At 39.8% G+C, this 23,402-nt stretch overlaps 1 protein-coding gene across 4 annotated transcripts in view; it reads right to left on the bottom strand.

Moving 5' to 3' along the window:
- Positions 1 to 23,402, bottom strand: part of LOC139612731 (F-actin-uncapping protein LRRC16A-like) — a 73,135-nt gene that overhangs the window by 21,337 nt on the left and 28,396 nt on the right. For 2 of the 4 annotated variants that reach the window (XM_071468643.1, XM_071468641.1), the window contains exons 3-19: positions 23,049 to 23,099; positions 17,227 to 17,286; positions 15,707 to 15,828; positions 14,955 to 15,052; positions 14,646 to 14,716; positions 14,234 to 14,307; positions 14,053 to 14,128; positions 10,030 to 10,118; positions 9,064 to 9,158; positions 7,888 to 7,974; positions 6,259 to 6,362; positions 4,851 to 4,928; positions 4,197 to 4,273; positions 2,923 to 3,027; positions 2,486 to 2,555; positions 569 to 650; positions 311 to 410 (exon numbers count right to left, since the gene is read on the bottom strand). In XM_071468643.1, coding sequence (XP_071324744.1) covers positions 311 to 410; positions 569 to 650; positions 2,486 to 2,555; positions 2,923 to 3,027; positions 4,197 to 4,273; positions 4,851 to 4,928; positions 6,259 to 6,362; positions 7,888 to 7,974; positions 9,064 to 9,158; positions 10,030 to 10,118; positions 14,053 to 14,128; positions 14,234 to 14,307; positions 14,646 to 14,716; positions 14,955 to 15,052; positions 15,707 to 15,828; positions 17,227 to 17,286; positions 23,049 to 23,099 — 1,439 coding nt within the window. Of the gene's footprint in view, positions 1 to 310; positions 411 to 568; positions 651 to 2,485; positions 2,556 to 2,922; positions 3,031 to 4,196; positions 4,274 to 4,850; positions 4,929 to 6,258; positions 6,363 to 7,887; positions 7,975 to 9,063; positions 9,159 to 10,029; positions 10,119 to 14,052; positions 14,129 to 14,233; positions 14,308 to 14,645; positions 14,717 to 14,954; positions 15,053 to 15,706; positions 15,829 to 17,226; positions 17,287 to 23,048; positions 23,100 to 23,402 lie in introns of all 4 variants that reach the window. The other 2 variants (XM_071468642.1, XM_071468640.1) reach the window with 1 other exon arrangement.

The following is a 23,402-nucleotide window of genomic DNA, read 5'->3' on the forward strand; positions in this document are numbered from 1 at the left end:
CCTCTAAATGGGACGATAATTTAAAAAATGAACATCATGTTGTATTGAAGAAGACGTGAAACGAGTGATTGAGACCATAAACCCATTAGAAAAATGTTTACTGAAATGTTTACTGAGAAAATAAATAAAGTGAGAAGTAGGACCATTTTCCCATATTCAATACAGTCTGACTTCTTTTTGGGGTTGCCCATGATGGTCATTAGATAGAATGCAGGTTTAAGGCACTTCTTCTGGGCCTAACCACTAAGGTCTCTCTCATACTGTTACGTGTCATGTGTGTGCACCCTCTCCTCCTGCCCAGTATTCTTACTTTGACTTTATGTTGTTGAAGTTCTTGCCCAGAGAGAGGTGTCTGATGGACCGGTTCTTGGCCAACCACACAAGCAGAGTGGACAGGTCTGAGTCCAGGCCTGCAGGTGGAGAAACAGGTTAGAAATGATAATAAGGTTGACTGATCTCTGCTGATCTTTGGTGGCTGGATTTCCACAGCCACCAAGAGTTAATTAGGGTCAGGATTGAAAAGTTCAGTAAATATATAGTGCAATATGCCTGGAAGCTGCCATCTCACCATTATCAGAGATATCTAGGCTAGAGATGTTTGGGATCTCAGCAATACAACCTTCAAGGATCTGAGAACCTCCTGACCGCAGCTGTAAAGACACAAAAACACAAAGTACAGACACAATGTAGAAGAGCCAATCTCACTTTAAGTAACCACTGCAAAACTGTAATTCTTCAACTTCTTGCTGCACTACTGCTGGAACAAGACAAACTCCAACACTGTGACACTGTGCAAAGGTCAATGGAAATTCAACAATACTACAATCAAGGATCTATGAACCTGTGTGCACAAGATGCTTTAGGTCAAACATGCAACTAATGATGGAAATGTGTGGGACAGACTTACACTATGAAGAGGAATTTGTGGTATTAAGTGATTCACGTGATAATGGCAAATTACACTTTTTAAAATAACAACAGATCATCCACAACTGCTGCAACTGTTGCTCATAGATTGATTCATTTAATTTCTAGTGAAATGCTGATGGAAAAATGGATCCCAACTGCAGTAGGATCAGCAGAAAACAAAGTATCTGCCAAAACAGACGTGCAAATAAAACTAAGAAAGAATGAAATGTTAATTAATAAGAGTCAGTACACTGGTACTTACACAATGGCCAAGCTTACAGAAGCATTAGGGGGAGAGAACGGCATGTCAGAGCCAAGCCAACAATTACCAACAACAAAACACACAGATGCTTAATGATCACTCTTCTATTCAAACACACACACATCACAGGCGCACACAATTGCACAAACACACTCAACAGGGAGTCCTTATTTTGCACGCTGTCAAGCCACTCAAAGCACAGTTCTGGGCTGTCTCCACCGAACGGTTCATTAAGGCTTCGAAAAAAGGACAGAACGCATCACTTCCCCCCCACCCACAGCTTCATTTGGGAAGATTTCTATGGGAATCTGGAATTGGATTTCCTGTGTAATTTGTATTCATGTGTTATCTTCAGCAATCCCACTGGATCTGCAGCAAGCTGTCTTTATCTGTAAGGCGAGGAGGTAGTGAGTGTGTGAGTGTGTGTGTGTGTGAGAGTGTGCGTGAGAGAGAGAGAGAGAGAGACAGAGAGAGAGAGAGAGGGAGAGAGAGAGGGAGAGAGAGTTGTGATGAAACAATTAGAGAGGGAAGCTGAACACTCCCACACCCTCAACCTCACCCTTCCCTCCCTCTGTTCATCTCTGCCAAGTATTCCATTATACAGCCTCTTAACAGTGTCACTGCCCTGTCAGAGGGGTTTGGAGTGGATCCTAAAAAGCTGATTGCATTGGATGAGTATTGCCTCCAAGCTATATAAAAACCACACTTAAAACTTTAGCTGACAAGAGCACTTACACCAGTTCTACTAATACTTGAAACAGGAATAAAACAAAACCAATGCCAGCCTAAAATCCACTATGATACAGTCTTTTGACTTGAAGGCTTGAACTGTGTTGCCTCTGTTGTAGTATCATCAGCATCACTGTACAGCAAATCTAACTGCAGCTGTGGGTCTAAGCTCCTCTGCATTTAACAGCAAAGTCATCTCTAATGAATGTTAGGGGCTTTAACTTGTCACATTAAGATTTGATTTTATAAGTGTGTTCATATCATTCACTTCATTTCGTATTCATTGGTTAGAAAATGTTACCAGATCCCTGCTTGCCTTGCACACATTGACAAGCTGCATTGCAAAAATAGAAAGGCTTTGATCTGGATTTGAGCATACATGGACCCCTCCCACCCACCCCCACAGTCCCCCAACTCCTCAATATGAATGAATCCTGCCCAATGAGTAAAAATCCAAAGTGCAGCCACAGGGGAGCGATCCATCATGAACCAGGCACAAATGTAGACATTGGAAAAGATATCTTGACCTTTAATCAAATAATTTATGGAGGAAAATGCCGTGCAGTGTGTCTCTGTGGGTCTCACCTCACAGCAGCTGAGGTCTACAGACACGTCCTTCAGATTGGGGTTACTGGCCAGACCAAGCAGGAGCGCTCTAAAACAATATCATAACAGGCAGTTAAATGTGTTGTTTGTGAACCCACATTTCTCTGGATGAGTTATATTTTGTTCTGTTTTGTCAAGTTTGTGAGCATTTCTTTACAAACAATAGTAATACCACTTTAAGTAAAAAAATCATAAAACTTTGGTGTCCCAGTTAGTTCTGAGCTGCAGCAGCTGTGCGCTGTGATATAGGCTGATAAGACAGGTTTTTTTTTTCTCTGTACCTTTTAAAGCTTTACATGGTGACATAGGTAGTAAAATAAGAGGAGGAACAAGAACAAAGTGTACGATCACAGAGAATGTGGGACAGGAGAAGCTGCTCCTCAGACACATTAAATGTGAATGAATCGTTGCCTCACTTGAGGGCCTCTGGTGGCAGCTTGGTTCCTGACACGTTGATGGAGCTCAGGGACATGGCACTGCTGAAGAAGTGCTTGAAAGATGGGGGCACCTCTTTGCCTTTCCTGCTGAAAGAGAGGAGGAAATAAAATAATATCAGACAGATATGCCGATGACCAACTTTACAAGCAATTTTTAAAGCTGTTTTGATCTGATACCATACAAGCCTCAGTGATGAAGTTCCTTTAGCTGACCTGAGATTCAGGCCAACATTAAGCTTTTAGTACTCCTGTCATGGCCTAAAAGCTCATGACCCATTTTAGGTTTTATCCACTCTTAAAGAAATTGTTTGAACTCCACAGACAGAATACAAAGGGAATTTTCAAAAAGGCAGAATCAGCTCCCAGATGTACAGTAACCCTCTCCCGCCTCTGCCAGGGTGTGCACACTCATTTACTCACCTCCTCCACACTCTCCGTTCTTTTTCTTTCCCTCCACTTCTACTGCACTCACATCCTCTTGTGCTCTCCCCCTTCTCTCTCACCTTTTCTCTGCCTCTGCCCCCCCTCCCCCCAATCCCCAAAGTCCTCAACTCCCTAGAGATACACTGAAAAGAGAGCTAATAATGGCAAGACAACTCCACCCATCACCCATCTGTTAAACGCACGCACGCATGCACGCACGCATGCACGCACGCACGCATGCACGCACCCTTGCCATCCTGATCATGTATTTGCTTGTAATAGCATGTTGTCACCAGCAGGTGTCACACACACCAACAAATACACTTTATGGCTAAAACATGTCTGGTCAAATCTGAATTTTAGGGCAAAGTCCTACATGAAGCTGGCATGAACAGCCCAAGACAGAGTGCTGTATAACCATCTAACTGTTATGGACAAAAGCCAATCTCCTATCACTCACATGATGGATGTCAGTGTCCAAATTTTATATTAAATCCGACTTGCAGTGTAACTGATATGGACAGTGCAGATCACAGGTTTAACACTGTTATAACCACAGCTGTGGTTTTGTACCGGTTTAACCAATTCTTAATGTAAATTCTTACTGTAATAACCTATCATATAACTTAAGCTACACTGTTTTTTCATTATTATTATAGACTCTTTTTATTGTTAAGCTGCTATTGTGCAACTGTCTGCGATCAGTTGAAGCATGTGCGGTACTCCCGGTGGTATTTAGGAAATCATGAAAATTTCCTTCATGAAAAACTTTGAAAGAAAGAAGCTACACAACAAATTAACCTGGTAGGAAAACTCTGATCTTTTCTTACCTGTGAGGGAAGACGCTCTTTGACACATTGAGAACAGAGAGGTGTTGGACTGAACCTCGCAGCAGAGCAGAGCAAACCTAGAATACACATGCAATATGTCACTTTAATCTATATACTACATTTTAAAGCCTTCTTTTGAAAAGGGATTTACATATACATCTTTTTTTTTTTTTTTTTTTTGCATAAATATTTCTTTGCTCCTTCCAACCCTGTTGTGTGTTTTCAAGTCTGCAAATTATTTGCAAGTATTTATATCTGGCTGCATGTGAGAGGGACAGAATATGATTGAAGAGCCAATCAATATCTTCAATGACAGGCTAACAGCTGGCTACATCTCAGACTAATCAATAAGCTGTATTTGGCTCTCAGACCCACATCAATATATCACACACACTATTCTGACCACTACGCAAGCAGCAGACTGATTGAGTGGGTGTATAAAATTGGATTACATTCTCTGCAACACAGATGTTATTGGCTGGCACTTCATTTTACAATGCTGTATAATGAGATACAACTCTAATTGCAAGTTGTTTATTTATGGAATGAAATGCTCTGATTTTGTTGGGTCTCATTATAAAACTGTATCTTTTTTACTCATTTATTCCTCTGAGCAGCAGGTAGGATGTCATATCAGTGCGCCCCCTGACCCACCTGGTCCAATGAGCAGTCAGTGTTGGAGAGGTCAAGGGTTACCAGGCTGTTGGGTTGACCAAGGAAGTGGTAGAAATGCTAGAAAACAGAGAAGAAAACAAACCACAGCACGCAGTGTTACGAAGCAGAAGATGAGAGTGTGTTAATGTACAGGGACGTAACCATTCATCTGTAAAGTATGTTGGTACACTGAAGTGTTGTTGACCACAGTGAGAAAGCGTTTCTGAAGTGCTCCCGTAGAGCACTGTGACTGATTTATTCTCCTACTGCTGGGTTTCTAACATCTGTTTCCTGCCTCTCCATCACTTCTGACTTCCAACATCTAACCTCTTATCATTTGCAAATCTCATACGTCACCATATCTTTCCAATCAATTGCTGGAGGCTGATTTGAAAGAATAACTGAGATTCTGTCCTTTTGTGTTTCAGACAAATTGTTAGTTTGAAGCTAAAATAACAATAATATTGGCCTTAATTTTCTTGTGTTGGAAATACCCATCCACATTCTACACTGGCTTATTTATTGTAGGACATTAGAAGTAGTTGAGTACAAAATACATTATCAAGTTCTGTCTTTGGAAATCCAGCTTCTCCATCCAGACTAACTGTTAGATGACTGGATAACCATGGTAACTGGTTGACAGCTGCAATAACCAACAGAAACCTGATAAACCTAAACGAAAGACAGTAAGAGAAAAGTTGGCCCATTTAAACAGGCTGGTTAGCTTAACGTAGCATAAAGAGTGGAAACAGGGGGAAACAGCTAGCCTGCCTCCGTCAGGTCTTCCCACCACCACCTCTAACATTCACCCCTTTACTTCGTGGTCTGTAGAGGCCGTTTTGCCCTGTTTCCAGTTCTGGTGCTACATGTCAGCCAGATCATATTTACTGAACAGACGTGAGAGTGGTATCAATCTTCTCATCTAACTCTTGCTCAGAAAGTGAAGAAGCATAATTCCCTGTATCTCAAACGTTTCCTTGAAACTAATCTTTTTGTCACAGCAGTATTTTGGGCAACATGATACTAACCTTTATGCTTGTATGTATCTTGATTTATTGTCCAGCTATGGATACAGTAAATTGTTAAGATGGGTGTGGTTGTGTGTGTTAGACTGGATTCTGATTTGTAACCCTACAGTGAAGAGTCTCTCCCATATCTCTGTATCTGTGCTCTGAACAGATGTCCCGAGTCGATGCTCTCTCCTACAGAGCGACTCGCTAACTGATTCATAACGGTCTGAAAAGGCCTCCACATATCTACTGCAGCGCTGAACTGTTTCAATCAATTAAGCATTATTGATACCAGCTCCAAAATGCATTACAAACTCTCTCTGTGTGTGTGTGTGTGTGTGTGTGTGTGTGTGTGTGTGTGTGTGTGTGTGTGTGTGTGTGTGTGTGTGTGTATGTACCTGCATGTCGTCTCCTCGGAGGATATTCCCTGAGAGGTCCAGATGGACCAGGCTGCTGGGGATGGATGGGTTGGCACTCAGTGACTGGCAAAGGCTGTTCACCCCTAAAACACACACACACAGACAGACACACACACACACACACACAGACACAGACACACACACAGTGTCAGCATTATCTGAAGTCTCTCCCTGATGTTTTGACAGCATATTGAAGGAAATAGCAGAGGAAATGAGAAGTGGGTGAAGACAGGAAAGAACAGGAGCAGAATGTAGAGTGAATGCATGGAAAACTGAAAAGAGTGGGCTTTCTCATGGTTGTGTAAATCTTATGCTACGCCTTTGTCTGTGTCACGCCATGTTGAGGATGAGCCATTCTCCATTTTTATACAGTATGTCATAAGAAAATTAATGAAAAAGTCAAGACAAGCATGATTCTAAGATCAATAATGATCTGACATTAAGCTCTAAACAGCCTCATTACAAGCTGCATTTTGATGTCCTGTTTTTGACATACAACTGATGTAATGTGTTAACCCGTGTCACATCTATCACATGACAGACACACTGAACCTGCACTTTTACAAAGTCCTGACTCTGACTCTGAATTGAATGCCAGTGAATCAAGGCATGACAGTCAAGTGACTGATTTGATTAAGAAAGACAGATGAAAAGAGATAAAAACAAATGTGATAAAGGAAAAATGAGAGAAATACACAGGAAATAATACAAGAAAAGGAACATTTGTAGTATTCAAGATTTTTGTATTAGATGCAAATGATTCAACAAATTAAAGTTACATTCACCTGAAACTAAAATTCAAAATATAAAATGATTCTACAGCTGAACTGAAGGTTAAAAAGCATTTGCTCTGAGCATTGGGAGCTTTCGTGGGTTTGGATTATGGATTGGGCCTTTAGCGATACAAGCAGGGCTCAGTTTAAACAGCGCAGCCCTCTCACTGTGGAATATGATAGCTCTTTATTGATTGCCTGAGAGCAGAGCATGTTTACAGTGGTTCACTACAGATGGTGCTTGGTGCTGCAGCACTTTGGATGACAACCAAGAGGAAACTTTACCTGCAAGTGACAACAGCCACATTTAATCAAGAAATTATGATGATCCTCTGCAATTTTTTTTTCTTTTTGGCAGAATAGCCTCTGCACAAACAACCTCTTCACAGCATTTTATTTAAGGACATTACTGCAGAAGAATTTTTCCATCATGCCAAGACGTTATGGCTCTGGTCATGGAAGGAAATTGATCTACTGAACAAGATTTCTGCGAATAAAAACATGCATGTTGTTTACGGATTGTCTTCGAGCACTCACACATTGTAAATCCATCTGTCCCTCTCACACTCACAGTGCTGATAGTACAATAATTAAGGATCATCAGCATCCCACTGGTAGATGCAATCAGATAAGTGGAAGATGTGAACTGCATCAGATCATAGATCGTGTAAATTAGAACAAAAAGAAAAGCCACCTGGTCACAAAGACGCATTTATGTATCATTTTTTAAATAATATCAACCAACTTGATTTCTGATTCTCACCAGTTTCCATTTACCATTCACCAGTTTTAATAGCTTTATTCACAACAATTGAGAGGGGAAGACAGCACATACCTTTGGGTGATAGTGAGGTTTTGGAGAAGTTTAAATGCTTTAGTCCCATACGAAGTTTGGCAAACTGAGCACCCAGGGAGGAAATACCTACAGCAGGAGAGGGGAAACAGAAAGAGACAATGTCACTTCTCTCCCATTGGGCTGCCTTCAGCTTCTTTCATTGACAGCCAGCATGACCACAGTGACTTTTCACCTCTAAATACAAAACTACCTTTATTCAACAGTGTATGTCATCATCCAACTTCTTTCTTTCATTAAAATCCAGTCTATTTTAAAATAGTTTGCCTAAATTAACAGTGGTTTTTCAACCGCAGCATAGTTTTGCACTGACAAATCCTGCTTAAAATTAAAACACATAATAATACATGTAAATCTCAAAGGGAAAGAACAAAGTGACTGAATTTATCTCTTTAATTATTTTCTTATGTCTGTTTTGGAGAAGGAGCCTCCTCCTAATATCTGTGGTAATCAAGCACAATCACAAGTCATCGGTCACAGTCACTAGTAAACAGGCAAAACACCTTCACTCTATATAAAAACCTAAAAGGATGAATGTTAAAAGTATGTCAAGGCGAAATGGCATTACAGAAAATATAATATTGTTCTTTACGTGAAAAAATCCAAATGTTGTTGTATATCTAAGTGGCACTACCTGAATGTATCTTTATTTTATGTGTCCTGGATAGACTAACGGGCCTTATGACAGAGGTGATGAAATATTAAACATGTCGCACTCACAGCACTATAACAAGGGACCATAAACTGTATATTTATTAACAGACCTAACACCTCTGTGGTACAGTTCATATACAGTGCAAAATAAAATATGTTTTGCATTTCATACTTGGAAAGTGAAATGTGACATTTGAATTATGTTTTATGTATGTATTATGTATATCACTTTAAGAGAATTACCCCTCACACACAAAATATCCATAACTTACTTTCTTACTCATGATAATAACAACTAACAACAACAAAAAAAAGTATGCCGCCTGATAGCGGTACAGCTTTACTTTAATTTTAAATATTTACATATTCCACTTGGAAGCTGTAAAGTAAGTAATAAGTACAGTCATACTGGATGGAGAAGAGATCAGCAGTTGAGAATAAATGACATAAGAAAGTATAACAGACCAGATGAGTACATTAGACTAGACTGAGCTGGTATCGTACCTCTGTCCTCCAGCGGGTTGTTGGCAAGATTAATAGTGGTGAGTCCTGAGCTGGGGTTGTGGGCCAGGGCAGCAGCTAGCTTCTGGGTAAAATCACTGTTGAATTATAAAGAGTGTATATATAATGTGTGTATGACCAATGTACTGTGCATTTGCAACTTGTCAAAATGCTTTAGCAATATAACTATCTTCACCCATCCATACCCAGAAGCTGGGCTGCATAGGAATGAAATGCTGAAATGCTACATTGCAACTATTGCAAAAAACTGAATTTCTAGAAACTCTAAAAATCTAGTTAAAAAAAAGTAAACAATCTTGTTAACCAACAAAAACCATTTCCCTCAGAGTAGACAAAATAGACATCCAGCCAACTTCAACAGTCCTCTGTCAAGTTTCTGCAGGTGTTCAGGTCCATAAATGTACATTTTTAGCTTCTTAACTTCACATTGGCTTAAAAGTAGATATCCTAGATCCTGCAACAGTGGTGCATCTCTAAATGTCTTATATTTACTTTAGCTGCTTTGATATTTAATTCATTGTTTCAAAAGAATATCATATTAATCATGTTAAAAATATCTTAAATATTATATAAAATTAAATCACACTAAATCTAAATGTAACACAAGTACAGTTTAACATTTTATTTTGAAATCTTGCAATTTAGTCTTGAATTTTGAGAAAGTTAGCTGACTTGTCAAAGATTGATGCAACTAGTCACTGGAAGGTAAATCTCCAAAAAACCTTAATCCTACATTTCCCATGATGCAAGATTGAGTATTCGATTGAGCCCTTCCTGACTGTGAATCACCATCATCTTCTAAACATCACATTTCTAGTTTGCAACAGTTTCTCTGTTAAGTCTTGTAAAGTCTCCAAGCTCAGGATGAAATCTTACAAGTTACAAGTTTCTTTGACCTTGACGTGTAAAATCATTGATGTCCCATTTTAATAGTGTGCATGATCTTACGTTTTGAGTCCTGCGTTGTCCAGAACCAACTCTTCCAGTCGACTGGATCGAGACACCACCCTGAGGATCTGCTCACACACATCTGCAGACTGGAGACAAACACACAGACACATAGTTAAACATACATTTGCAAACAGTTTTTGTGTTCTCTATAAAAGAGCAGATATATGAGGGACATGAAAGGTGAGAAAGAGCTACAGTTTGTATATCATGAGTCTCACACTCACAGCAGAACAGCAGTAGTCTAATCTCACTGATCCATTTAGTGCTTTTGTTCATCACTTCTGATCAAACATGTAACAAAAGATACTAATTAACTGAACCAGCTCTGAGGGTTTGGCTGCTGTTTTAACAGGAACAGCAAAGCTTTTTATTGAAACTCTCAAGGTCATGTGAATAACACAGAAATTTACTTTTGGGCCACATGATTTTCTCGCAAGCGTTCCTGTGCAAAATGCAGTGAAACCACTCTGGAAAGCTGTTCACTGATGCTAATTAAAGCTGTACTGTAGCATGTAAAAAAAAAAGCAGCAGCAAATTCTGCCTCATCCACTTGAAGAGCATTTATGCGTGACAAGAAGAGACTGGGGGGAGCAGAGTCTGGACACTTAAGAGGGAGAAACTTGTCTCGCTTCTGTGGTCTCAGCACCACAGGAGAAGAGGAGAGTTGAGGGAGCAAAAGCACTCATATTTAGATAAAAATTAAAGATTCAACAGTTGCATGTCTGTGCCCTGCCCAGATATTCACTGACCCAGTTCACCGTTAGCTGCGTCATACTCAAACACACACATAACCACACATTCAGCTTTTCCTACAGCATTACAGTAAATCTCTAATTGGAAAACGTTTGTGTTGTGAGTCAGTACAGATACTGACTTACAAAACAAACATTTTCCATCATAATAACTGAACTTTACTGGATCATTGTCATTGACATTCTTGCTATAAGGGACTGTTTCTGTCAGCCAGCTCCCTCAGTGAGGCTGAAACACTGGCGACTTTGTCCCTGACTGCTATCTCCAGCGATGGGGAGAGAAAGAGGGGAGGAAAGGAGAGAGGGATAATGGAGAGAGAAAGAGACGGGGAGAGAGAAAGACAGAAGAAAGGGACTGTTGTTCACATGTTTACTCTGTGAAACTGTGAGTATTACAGAAGAGGAATAAGAAAGATGGAGGGCAGTGAGGGATGACATAATACAGAAAAAGGAGATTTGAGGGTAGTGAGGGATGAAATGGAGAAAAAGAGGGGAGAGAGAAGTTGGTTGCAGCCGTACAGAGCGGCAGAGAGCGCACAAAGAGGCCTGTATTTTCCACAAGACTCACAACAAAACTGCTGGGTGACACTGGCAGCGTGTCTATTGCACCATTTACCACTCATTAAATAACAGTGTCGTCATGCTGAGCTGCTCTGACCCCAGGTCCTGCTGAAATATCACACGGTTTTACGCACGGAAACACACACACACACACAGACACGCTGTGCGATTATGAGGTGATCAGAAGGCAAGTCCTCTTATCTCTGCTGTCTCTCCCTCTTCTTCTCCTCTTTTCTGATTTACAGCTCAGCATCTTCATTATACACCACAAAACAAACAGCCTGATTGAACTGAGGATGAGCAGCATAATCCCTCACTGTGATAGCCGGCTGTGTGTGTTAGTTTTTGTGTGTGTGTGTGTGTGTTATATTATCCAGTCCACTGCACTGAGATATTCCTTATCTGTTTGTAGAGATGGTTAGATTGTACTTTAAGCCTCAGGCTCGTGAATTTAATGTTCCTCATCTCCCTCTCACTCACTTTTTTTTTTCTTATTCTTTCTCTTTTATGCTTCTCAGACATATCTTATTTTAGATTTTCTAATGCAACTGTATGGGTCACCAGCACAGATACAATAGTTCAGGCTGTTGGGCAGTGCTGCTCTTGAGTTGAACTTTTGGCAAGTCAATAAGATTTGGCAGTAACAACTGACTTAGGTCTTAGCTGGTTTTGGAGAGTAAAGACTGGTTTTCCAAGCTTGTTTAGTTCCTCTTCCTGTCTGTCTCACACTCTGCCTTCATTCTTCAGATCTAAACTCTCTGTTTCCAAACACCTTCTGACTCATTTCCTTAATCATCCGGCATTTCTCCCTCTCACACTGTCCCCTGACCTCTACACTGACCTTTATGTTTTTGCCTCACTGCTCTGTTTGCTGTTAACACTTTGCACTCCTTCACTCTGTGATCCAGTCTTCTTTCTAACTTGTTATTGTTCCCACTGGCACAGGATCAAAAACAAATCAAAATCATGCTCTAGAGCACATCCCTGCAGTCTTTGTTTCTCCGGTTTCTCCATTATCAGCCGGCAAACATGCACAAATGGGGAAAACGGGAAAAAAATAACTATATTTTGCTTAAAAACACCCAGAGGAGACTCTGTCGCACATTACAGTAAACAAATAAGCAATCAAACCCAGAAGATCTGCCTCAAACATCACCAAAGCACACTCAGGTTATACTCTATAAAACATTGGAAAAAGCATCCACTCAGACTTTACTAACACACAACCTTATGCGTCCATTATAAAGACAAATGTTAGACACAGGCAGCACATGTGCCTGCACGAGCGTTTGACACTAGATATGTGCACGGCACAGGGAGGGGAAGGGTTTTAAAATTCAATACAAAAGGAATTGTCTGTGACGGAGGCATGAGATAATTGTTTGGACTGGGGAAGCTGCGTGTGGTAATTGGTGAGACTGAGCGAAGCGTCAAGATGGAGATTTAGTGATGGAGTGCTGCGGGGGGGGCAACAGCCTGAGACATTGAGCCCCTTTGTCTCGTTAGGATTAACAGTCTTATCACACGAGAACATTGGACTGATCCTCAGTCAACAGACAGGAGGGAAGACGGAAGAAACAAAGGAGAAATATTCTGTAAAGCTAGAAACATAGAGCTATACATGTTGTTCAGTAGAGGGAGAGACATGGAAAAGTTAACAGAGAGAGAGAAATAGATACAACAGGAATATAATATATGAAAGACAACCGAAATATAAAGCATGAACAAGTAAAACATGTCAGTACAGAGAAAACAATCAGTTGCTTCATCAATTAGTCAACAGAAAATAGAAACAGACAATAGAAAATTGTCCTGCAACAATGTTGATAACTGATTATTTGTTTTAGTAATTTTTAAGTAAAAAGGCCAAAAATGGTTATTTGCTAGTTTAATGCCCTCTATGACATTAAACTGAATATATTTGGGTTTATGAACATTTGCCAAGCAACACTAACATTGTATTCCAGTATGTCAACTTCAACTTTCTGACATTTTATAGACTAAACAATTCATTGATTAATCAAGAAAATAATCAGCAAATGAATGAATAATAAAAAATGTAAAAAATAAAAATAGCTGCAGCCCTACGTGTCACATGAAGTGGTGTGACAGGCGTGGCCTTTACTTACTACACCTACAAGACCCATAACACAGTGGTTGGACCAGACAAAGCAGAAACTACTGTAGCTGAAGCACCAGTGTGGGAGTAGTGTGGTGAGGAAGTGAGAAGCAGGACCTTTACAAAAGTGACAGGAACAGAGAATAAAAAGAAAGACAGGCATGGACAAACACACACACACACACACACACACACACACACACACACACACACACACACACACACACACACAGTGCCTCTCCACACTACTTAACTCTGAGATGGGATTAAATGTGGATTATTTTTGTCATTTTGTGGCAGCAGATATTAAACCATTTATCCAGAATAATGATTAAATGTGTATAGTGATGTGTTGATATAAGTACTGTGAAAAAACAACTGGAATGGGAAACTAAAGAGGTAATAAAAACTATTTATTACCTTTGGTGTTAAGGGACACACTACCCCCTATTATTTATATAATTATAGAGAAGTCAGCTTGTTTAATTTAAAGGGACAGTGTTTGCGAGACAATGGGTAGAAAAGACAAGCATGGAATGAGGTTTGGGGAGAGTGAGAAGTAAGAGGATGGCGAGAACGGGGACTGACCAGTTTGTAGTCCTTGGTGGAGAGCTTGGTGAACCACTGGTTAAACTCAAGGACTGCTATTATGGCCACCAGATCCCTGAGGAGACAAATACAATACCTCTGGTTTCTTGTGCTTGGTGCCACGTGGCCTTTATCTGTGTTATGCATTATGTTGCTGTGTTATAGTTAGATATTGTCTCACCTGTTCTCCAGATGGCTGAAGTCTTGCAGGTTGAGTTCTCTGGTGTCTTGTGTTAAATAGATGGTGTCTACATCCTGGAAAGGAAACAATTACTCACAGCTGATATTAACAAACTTGTCTGGTATTTAAAAAGCATCTGCTAGCTCCTGATGAGTCACACAGAAACAAGAAATTGCACTGAGCAGATGAAATATATACACCAGGGAAAGAGTCATTCCTTTTTGGACAAGAAGAAGCAAGAGTATGGAGAACAGCTTAAGAAATATAGAGATATATATTCCTAGATGGTTGTGGCTGTCCTTTTTATCAAAGGGCTTTATGCAGTTTTATGTCATCCAGCATAAAGCACTGAAGCATAGCTGAAACGAGATCTATCAATCCAACTGCATGAAAGAATGTAAATAATACTCACCCACTGCACCTCTTCTCTGTAAGGCAGCCCCAACCAGTCACAAACACATCTGTACATCTGAGAAAACCCACCTGCACAAGAGAGACAGAAAAAATATAAAAATATATGAAAATATAATTTACAGAAAATTTTGGCAACGACTGAGAATATGGATTCTACAAAAATGTAGGTAACTTAAAACTTCAATCAATGTAATAAACAAACTGTAATTGCTTTATTTCTTATTTCTATTTACTGATATTAAGTCACTATGTAACACTATATCACATCATTGGATGCACAGAGTAATCACAGTCACTGGTTTCATACCACAGGGTCCGGGTTCAGCAGGCTTGTTGTTCTCCCACAGAGTTTGCAGAGAGGTCAGCCTGTCTGGAGGCTCCATGCAGAGCTTCTTCATCACTTTACTGAGAAGAGAAGACAAATAAAAACATAATTCAGTCATCCGTTTTCTTGAAATCTTCAAAAAAGTATCCTCCAGTCCCTTTAAAAGATTTTAGTCGAGCAGCTCCAGGCTACTTTCCCACTGTCTTACTTGTCAATGGACGTTTTCCAAGCAAGCAATCAGGGAGTCGCTGAACTGCAGAGTACTCCAATAATATGAAATTAAACTAACTGAATTTAACTGAACTACACAACCTAACGTCGAACAGAAAATAAGAAAAAAGAGCATTAGCAGCTGAAAATACAAACAATCGCCTCACAAGTCAAAGACTTTGACCTGTTCACAAGACTAGGTTATGAAGGTTTATGGTTTTACATCTGAATTCATTTCTGCATTTATATTCATGCTTCCTGTTCTCAACAATATATATCAAATGGGATTCACATCCGCAATAGGCTACAAAGCGTTTTTTAGACATTAAATACAGTATTCTGTGGCCATTATCCTCAACCAAAGTGACACATGTAGAGATCAGGGACATGCAAATTCAACAGAGCAGTAATGAAATGAATTACTTGTTCAAATCTACACATGGCTGGTACATTAACATCATAATAAATCAATCAAAAGGAGCATAAATTGTTGTTTTACACACACATACAGAGGCTAAACTCACCTAGGCGGTAGACCAGGGCATATCCTCAACAGACAGTTTCCTATGTGAGCAACCACCTCATTAACCTCCTCTGAAGAGAGCAGCTTCAGAGAGAAGGAGCCACGCTCGTACTCTATCAGCAGCTAAAAGAACACAACAGTGATTAGTGATTCACACCACTGTGCACTGTTCCACCTTCACCTGCTTCATTTAGTTATACTTATTTAGCTTGTAAAACGTTTAAGTCATCTTTCTGTTCTTTACACTGTTCCATCCACTGGTTCAGTCATTCAATCCACTCGACCACATCATCATCCCACTTCATTCCACATCTTTGCATAAAGCAAAAATAAAGATCTAATGACATTTACCAAGACTAGCTAACCATCTCAGCATTCACAGCAATTATGCAAATACTGAGGTAAGGTGAAACATGCCTCCTCTATGGGCCAAAATTAGCATAATCCTAGATGGTGCAGGAGGCCATCAATCAGGATATTAAGAGGACTGAAATCTCTCCAGATGAGTGGGAGAGAGGTTGCACTGCAGGAACTGTGTGGTTCGTGCCAGATTATCGTATTTTGTAGGTAGATCCTGCAGACTGACAGCTAGCCAGCTCTGGTCAAAAAGCCAAATGGAGGCTCTCTCCAGATGGGAAACATCCAACCCAGAGCTATCATTTTTGAGCCCTATGACAGATTTTGGTGTCACATATGTTAATGATTTTTTTCAGGAATATACAAGCATTCAAGATATGTTCTCAGCCACCTTCTTAGTTTTATGTCTCCTACTCACTAAAACATCTGTTGTCAAGACAGGCACTGTCCTTAAACTTGAGGATGTCGACAAACGTTCATTCTGCTGAAGTGTCCCTGAACAAGACACTGAGCATCTGCCCTGCAGCTGACCCTGACCTTTGATCTCACTGGAAACAAGTTAATGCATAAAAACAGGAGTGTTGGTCCTCGTACCACAGACAGATCCGCTAGTTTACTGTAGGGATTTGAGGTGAATATACTGCATTCACCTGATTTACTTGGAGAGAATCGCTTAGAGTGGATTTGAGAGAATAACAAAAATTTGGTACGCAAGAACCAAAATGAAATATACTCTCATCACATTATAACCCTTTATTCTATGCTATTTTAGTTAACAGTCTTTTAGCATCAGGTTTCACCTGTTTTAACACCATGCCTTGAGCTCTATATCTTCATTTACTTGGCTTTGCTGTCGTTGTAAATTAGCTTCATGCAGATGAAGTGTAAGAGCAGTAAACAGCTAACCTAGCCTTGTCCAGAGTTGGTAAGAGGGCAGTTCTGTAGAGAGCAGGGCTAGCTGCTTTCCCTGCTTTCAGTCTTTGCGCTAAACTAAGCTAAAATAAGCTAAGCTAATTGCCACCTGGCTCCAGCTCCATACTTGACCCAGACACATCAGAGTGGTATCAATCGTTTCATCTAGTAAGCAAATAAGCTCATTTCCAAATTGTTGAGCTACTGCTTTAATATTTAGTCAGAGTGTACTTTTGTTTTGTGGTTCTGTACCTGTGTAGGCTTGTTACAGGCAATCCCCTGAATCTCCAGATAATTAAAGGAGTGTTCCACCTAAAAGGAGAACAAAAAAAAAAAATCACCATTAAAATATATTTTAAAAAAACCACTGTATTTCTGACCCGTGTTCAACAACAGGCTGCCTCTAAAAACAGTCAGAAAAAAACAAAAAATGCATTTTATCAGTGGATGATATGGTTACTGAAGGCACATTATAAGTAAAATTGTGCAAGACTGTCTACTCAACATGACATTTTTTAACCTAACTATAAGAGAAATGAAAACTGCAGTTATATTTTAGCGCATACATGGTGCCAGTAATTGAATGACTGAATGTACAAGTGTGGTGTTCGTGTGCTTGTGTGAGATCTTATAGTTTGTACTGTATGGGAGTAACTGTGGCTGATAACCACAGTCTCGTGCAGTGACTGTCTGACTGAGGAATGCTGTGTAAAAATATGTCTGTTGCATAATTAACAGGTAGGGATGCAGTAATTCCTTGTTTCTTTCTCAGCCTTTGCGCAGACTGCTTCACTGACTCACACATTCACATGTTGTTGTTTTTTTCAAAGCACCATTAGACACATTTGTAGGTTCAAATGAAAACTAAGATCGGTCACGTAATTGTTTTAACTAAATCAGCTCCTGTGTCCCAAATATTCCAGTATTTAAAGTCTACCAGCTAAATACATGTGAAATATATACCAGATTAGGATGCAATTCACTTGCTCATCTGCAATGAAGTATTTGTTCTGATTTATTTACGCTTAAACAAAGCTAAGGCACTAAAGAACGTATGTGCATTTTACCCTTTTCAGTGTTTTCAATTTGCTTCCTGGATTAATATGAATTGAGAGAGGAGCTGAATTCAGCTTTGACAGTAACTGGAAAATACTCTAAATCAAAAAATGTACTCATCGTCATGATTTCCCCATTCACATGCAAAAGACACCCTTTTAAAACAGGTCAGGGAAATGTATCCTGTTTCAAGAGAGAATTTCAGGACAAAGAAAACAAAGAAGAGCAGCAGCCTGCCTTTTCATACCTAAAAAGGAGAAAAAAAGATTCTTTTATGTGAGGGGGGGGGGCTTGAATACCAATTCCTAGTACTATATACAAAGCAGAGCATTTTCCTGCAGTCTCTTCATCTCTCCTTTTCTTTTTCTCTCTCTCTCACACAGACAGACACATATAGAGCCCTGCACCTGAGGGCAGGCCAGGGAGAGAGGCCAGACTATTCCAGGTGGGTGCTGTGTTCCTGAGGCTTGGCTCAGAGATGAGAGGTGGGAGAGGATAAGTACTGTAGACTGTTTGTCTGCCGTCTGACTATGTGTGTGTGTGTGTGTGTGTGTGTGTGTGTGTGTGTGTGTGTGTGTGTGTGTGTGGATGTGTGTGTGTGTGTGTGTGTGTGTACAGTATTTCAGTGATGCCTGTGGTTACTCACACATGATCAAATAATTTGGAGAAACAGAATTATCTAATTATCTTAAACTCAATAAGATATCATCCTGAAAGGAAAAGAAACTACACATTATCATCAAGACACAAATACAGATGGTGCAGGAAAAAAAGCTGTTAAAAGGTCTATTAGGCAAACTAGACAGGCAACATTTTCATAAATATTTATGATATGTTAGAGTCAATAATAAATTATAAACCAATTATTTAGAAAACTGTATGTGTATGTGTGTACACATGAATACTTATGTCTTATTACACACTCACCCATGTATAATGGGAAAGTCAAACACGAAAGTTACTGAAGTGATTTATGTGAATTTAGCAAACCCTCAATGTGCAAACACCTTGGTCTGACAGGCTGGTTCAATAGTACAGAGTCTATAGTATATATTGTGCTGATTTGTGTATCGTATGTTAAGGTGTGCAGTGAACAGTTTCACAACCGAACTGGAAAGGGGTCGATCAGTTCATTTCATACAGATAGTAAAGGGCAAGATAGCACTGACTTGAGCACCAGCCAATGATGAGTGAGCACACTGATAAATCTGAGCTCCAGCCAATGGCAGCCATCATGCTGGGAGGTGTGCCTGGGAACCGAGGAGGATCCTGAGTAATTGCACCGTTCACTCATTCGTTCACTGTCCATCTGTCACTTTAAACTTTATCTACTCCTCTTTCGCATTTTCATGAAAAACTCAACATGTAGTTTTGGACATTGGGCTTGATTATAACTGTGAATATCAGGATGCTGTTACAGTCAGTTACAAGAGTAATCTGTAGATTCTGGGGTTATTGGGATTAATATACATATGTCTGTCAATGAGACACAGTTCAGAATGATAGACAGCTACTAGTTTATGTAATTTCAGGCTTCTATGAAATGTTTTGCATCCCATTGTGTGGGTATCTCAGTTATGAAAAATATGCTCAGTGGAACATCAGCAACAGACAAAAAAGGGATAAAGACAAAGGAAGGAGGGAGAGATGAATGAAAATGTGTATGAGTGTTTGTGTGTGTGTGTGTATGTGTGTGAGAGAGCGAGCATGTGTGATGTTTGGGAGGAGAAGCTGACAGACTGTAAGGCCCTGCAGCTTCTCAAGAGGAGCCAAACCATCAATTGGAGACACACGGACAGACACACACGGACACACACAGACACACAGACACACACAAAGGAAACCCACTGAGAGGTGTGTGAGAGAGCTGGAGGGGGATCTCAACTATAACTGAGAGGAGAGGAATACACAGTAAGTGTTTAACTGAGGTTTACTGCTACTGCAATACACCACTTCAATATTAAGGCCTTGGGCTCTGCTCAGAAAAACAATACTAACAAAATCCCTACCAACAGATTGTTCTCTTGTGTGTTTATATGCATCTCTAGGGTTCCACTTTTACATACATTAGACACATCAAATGCATCGTCTACAATGCATTCAGATGGCCAGAAGCATACACACCCAAAACTGTCAACAAAAACAGATTTACAGAGAATGAATAGAGTCAATAGTTCATGCGTTGGAACAGTGAGCTATGTCTAATCTTGATTTGCAGCTGACTCATCTCCACTCTGATATAGATTTCACATCAAAAAAAATCAATGCAAGGAGAAATACTGTAAGACTCAGCTTCTTAAGGATGATGTTAGCAGGCTTTATCTTTTAAGAATGTCAGGATGAAGAAAGAACCCACCCGGCACTAGCTCTACTGGTAGCAATGTGGAAATATGAACACAATGAGATCCTTAAGTCATATGCAGTTTCAATATGATGGGCAACGAGCATATAATCTTAATATTTTTTGAAAATCTAGGAATAACGATTAATTGTAAACTTTGAGCTGGGCTGATTGAACACTTTTTTTTTACTAGTTTCCAAAATAATGAGTCTTTGATAAACAGGAAATGAATTGAAAACTGGAACAATGCTATAAAATATTAATCAAGGAAAAAAGGTTAACTGAGCATCTGTTGAACTATCTGTTGATGGCTACACAAAAAAGCTATTAAAAACCATGGGCATAAATGATTAGGTGATAATGATAATTATCTTTAGTTGCAGAGAGTTCCCAGAGGGAACAACATGCACTGGTTACTTCCGAGATGAAAACTATCAGATTCAACTGGATTTAAGACGTTGTTGGTTATCCCTGCTGACCTTTGGCACAGTGGTGAGTGTGGGGGGATAAAGGGAAAGAGACAGAGTGAGAGAATGGGGTGAAGAGAGAAGGAAGTAATCTGGATTGTTGAAAAAGAAGGTAAAGTACAGGATGAGAGTGAGAAACCTGAATGAATGGCTTAAAGCAAAGAAGAAGAGGAGAGGGCAGGTTATCTGTGGCTGTAGAGAGGAGAAGGTGATAGAGGTTTGCTGTAATAGAAAGACCCAACTGTCAATAAACTTAAAAGTTACAGCAAGACTTCTTATCATGCCATCTCTTAATTAAAACAAGTAACATCCAAAGCTGGGAAGAGAAAGTACAACAGACGAGTATTAAAAAAAATGAGAGAAAAAGACAGAGTGGAGAAACAGAGACAGAAACAGGATTAAACATACAGTAGACACTAGAGCAGGGAGGTTAGTTCTTCAGAAAGCAGGTGTCGAATCCCTCCAGGTCAGAAGAGATAGCACAAATAGAAAACAGCAGAGCCAGCTAAATAAACGGCTCATAACACTGGAAACATATGACGTCATGTGAAACAGGGTCAGCTTGAATGTTCTTTATGTCCTCCTCTACCCCCAGTAAACCTATAAATCAGTTTTCAAGCTGCCAATAAATCACCTAAACTGTCCCTGGAGGCATCCTGTTGACTGGAGAGCATCTATTTGAAGGGGCAGCTGTTAAGTATTTCCTGGGCCGGGTACAAGATATGATGTTATGTGATCCCATGAGTTGGGGAAAATACTGCTAAGTGCTACTCTTTCCTAGCAGAAGGATCGTCAGTCCAGATAATGTAGGTAAAAGATTGTTTTACAGTTTGTTTCCATATACAATCACAGTGCTGTTCGGTTTTGTGCGTTTGTATTTTGGTGAGTGTGTTTCGATCATTTCACATATATACTGCAGAGATGATGTATAATACTACTGATTTCAATCAAGTAGTTCAGAGCATCCTTTTCATATTTACAACAACATATGTTGTTTCCACATTGGTTGTAAAAACAACCCAAAAAGTTGCCAAAACTATCTCATCTCACGAGTTCATTTAGCAGCTGTTCTGGAGCTTTTGATCCTATCAAATGATCATCAGCAGACGGAGTTTGCTCTTCGTGAAATTCCAGATGTTCAGTTTTTGCATTTTTGCATAATGACTTCTAAAAACTTCTCGTCCCTTCTGTTGACTTAAAGTTGCTGTTTTCATCTGCTGATGAAAATCGTGATATGATTGAAAGCCCTGGAACAACTGCTAAATGGACCATGAACTGCTGTTTCCAAGGTCAATAATAAACTTTGAAACTCTTAAAGCTAAGTGATTTGTACACTAACCACTGACACCTTAATGTACAGAGATGCCTGAAAACAGGTATTTCTTTATGAGCATTTATGAACATCTCAGCAAGGGATGTTATTTATGTTTGCTGTGGGTCAATTTTCAAAAGACAGCAGGCCAGACCCGATTATGAGGTCACGATGCAGGTACCGGAGTCAGATGTGAGGTTTAATAATGGTAGTAGTAATAGTGATGGTTGTGAGTCTACGCGAACATCTGCATCGTGTTACTGCACTGCTGGTTTTTATGTGGTAGTGGTGACAAGGATGCTGGTAAAGATGAGGACAGATGTTTCATTGCTGGTGATAGTGCTAACAGCTGCCATCTGTACAGCATATGCCAACGTGGATTCATGTTTAAAAAAAGAAAAAAAACTGCACTATAACCAGAAACATAGACCTACTACTTTAACGCTAATCTTCTCTTTTGTAGTGCCCAGGCAAAACACAAAAACACAGTTACAGAAAAAGGGTTGGGGGAATGGGGGGAAATGACTAGATGCACAACATGCATACAGTTGCTTATCACTGAAACACTGTAGGACCTAAACAAATACCAGGATCGTTTTTTTGAGTTCATCAAATGGAGCTTTAAAAAAGTAAGGTTACAGAATGGACGGAGAATGTAGAGGAGAATTAAACCATGAAACCAAGCCTGTAAGATGACCAATCACCAAAAACAGGTTTTACAAAAATCAAATGTGGTGTCAAACAAAAATGTTGTGTTGGGGCTGTAGGAACGCACAATGTATTGTGATGAATTTACATTCAGGCAGATGAAAGTTTTTTTTTCATATCTCTGGTCCCTAGAAACAAAGTGCTGACTGTGCCGCACAAAACACACTTTAAACTGAGTTGCTGCTCTTACCTTGGTGGGAATGCGTGCCGTCAAGAGGTAAGCTCGGTGAGACGCGAGAGCCTGCGACAGAGAGAACAGAGGGGATAATGAGTATGTAGCTGTAAATATACACCATGAATGACAAGAACAAGGAAATGACAAAGAACACAGAGAGCTCTCCTGTTGACTCATCAAGATGAAAAGGCTTGTGACTCTGAAACATCTCGGTCTGAGGACTGTCAGTGAGGAGAAACATGGCTCTCTACTTGAAACAAACATATAAACAGACAATAACTCAAGAGCCATTTACAGAAGTGCCTGGTCTCAACCAGCACAACACACTGAGGTGTACAATATATTACATGTAGACAGATTGACTTTGTT

Source organism: Trachinotus anak, unplaced genomic scaffold (assembly GCF_046630095.1).
Source record: "Trachinotus anak isolate AG129_WGS33_773 ecotype Australia unplaced genomic scaffold, CSIRO_AGI_Tana_v1 ptg000032l, whole genome shotgun sequence".
Lineage (NCBI taxonomy): Eukaryota > Metazoa > Chordata > Actinopteri > Carangiformes > Carangidae > Trachinotus > Trachinotus anak.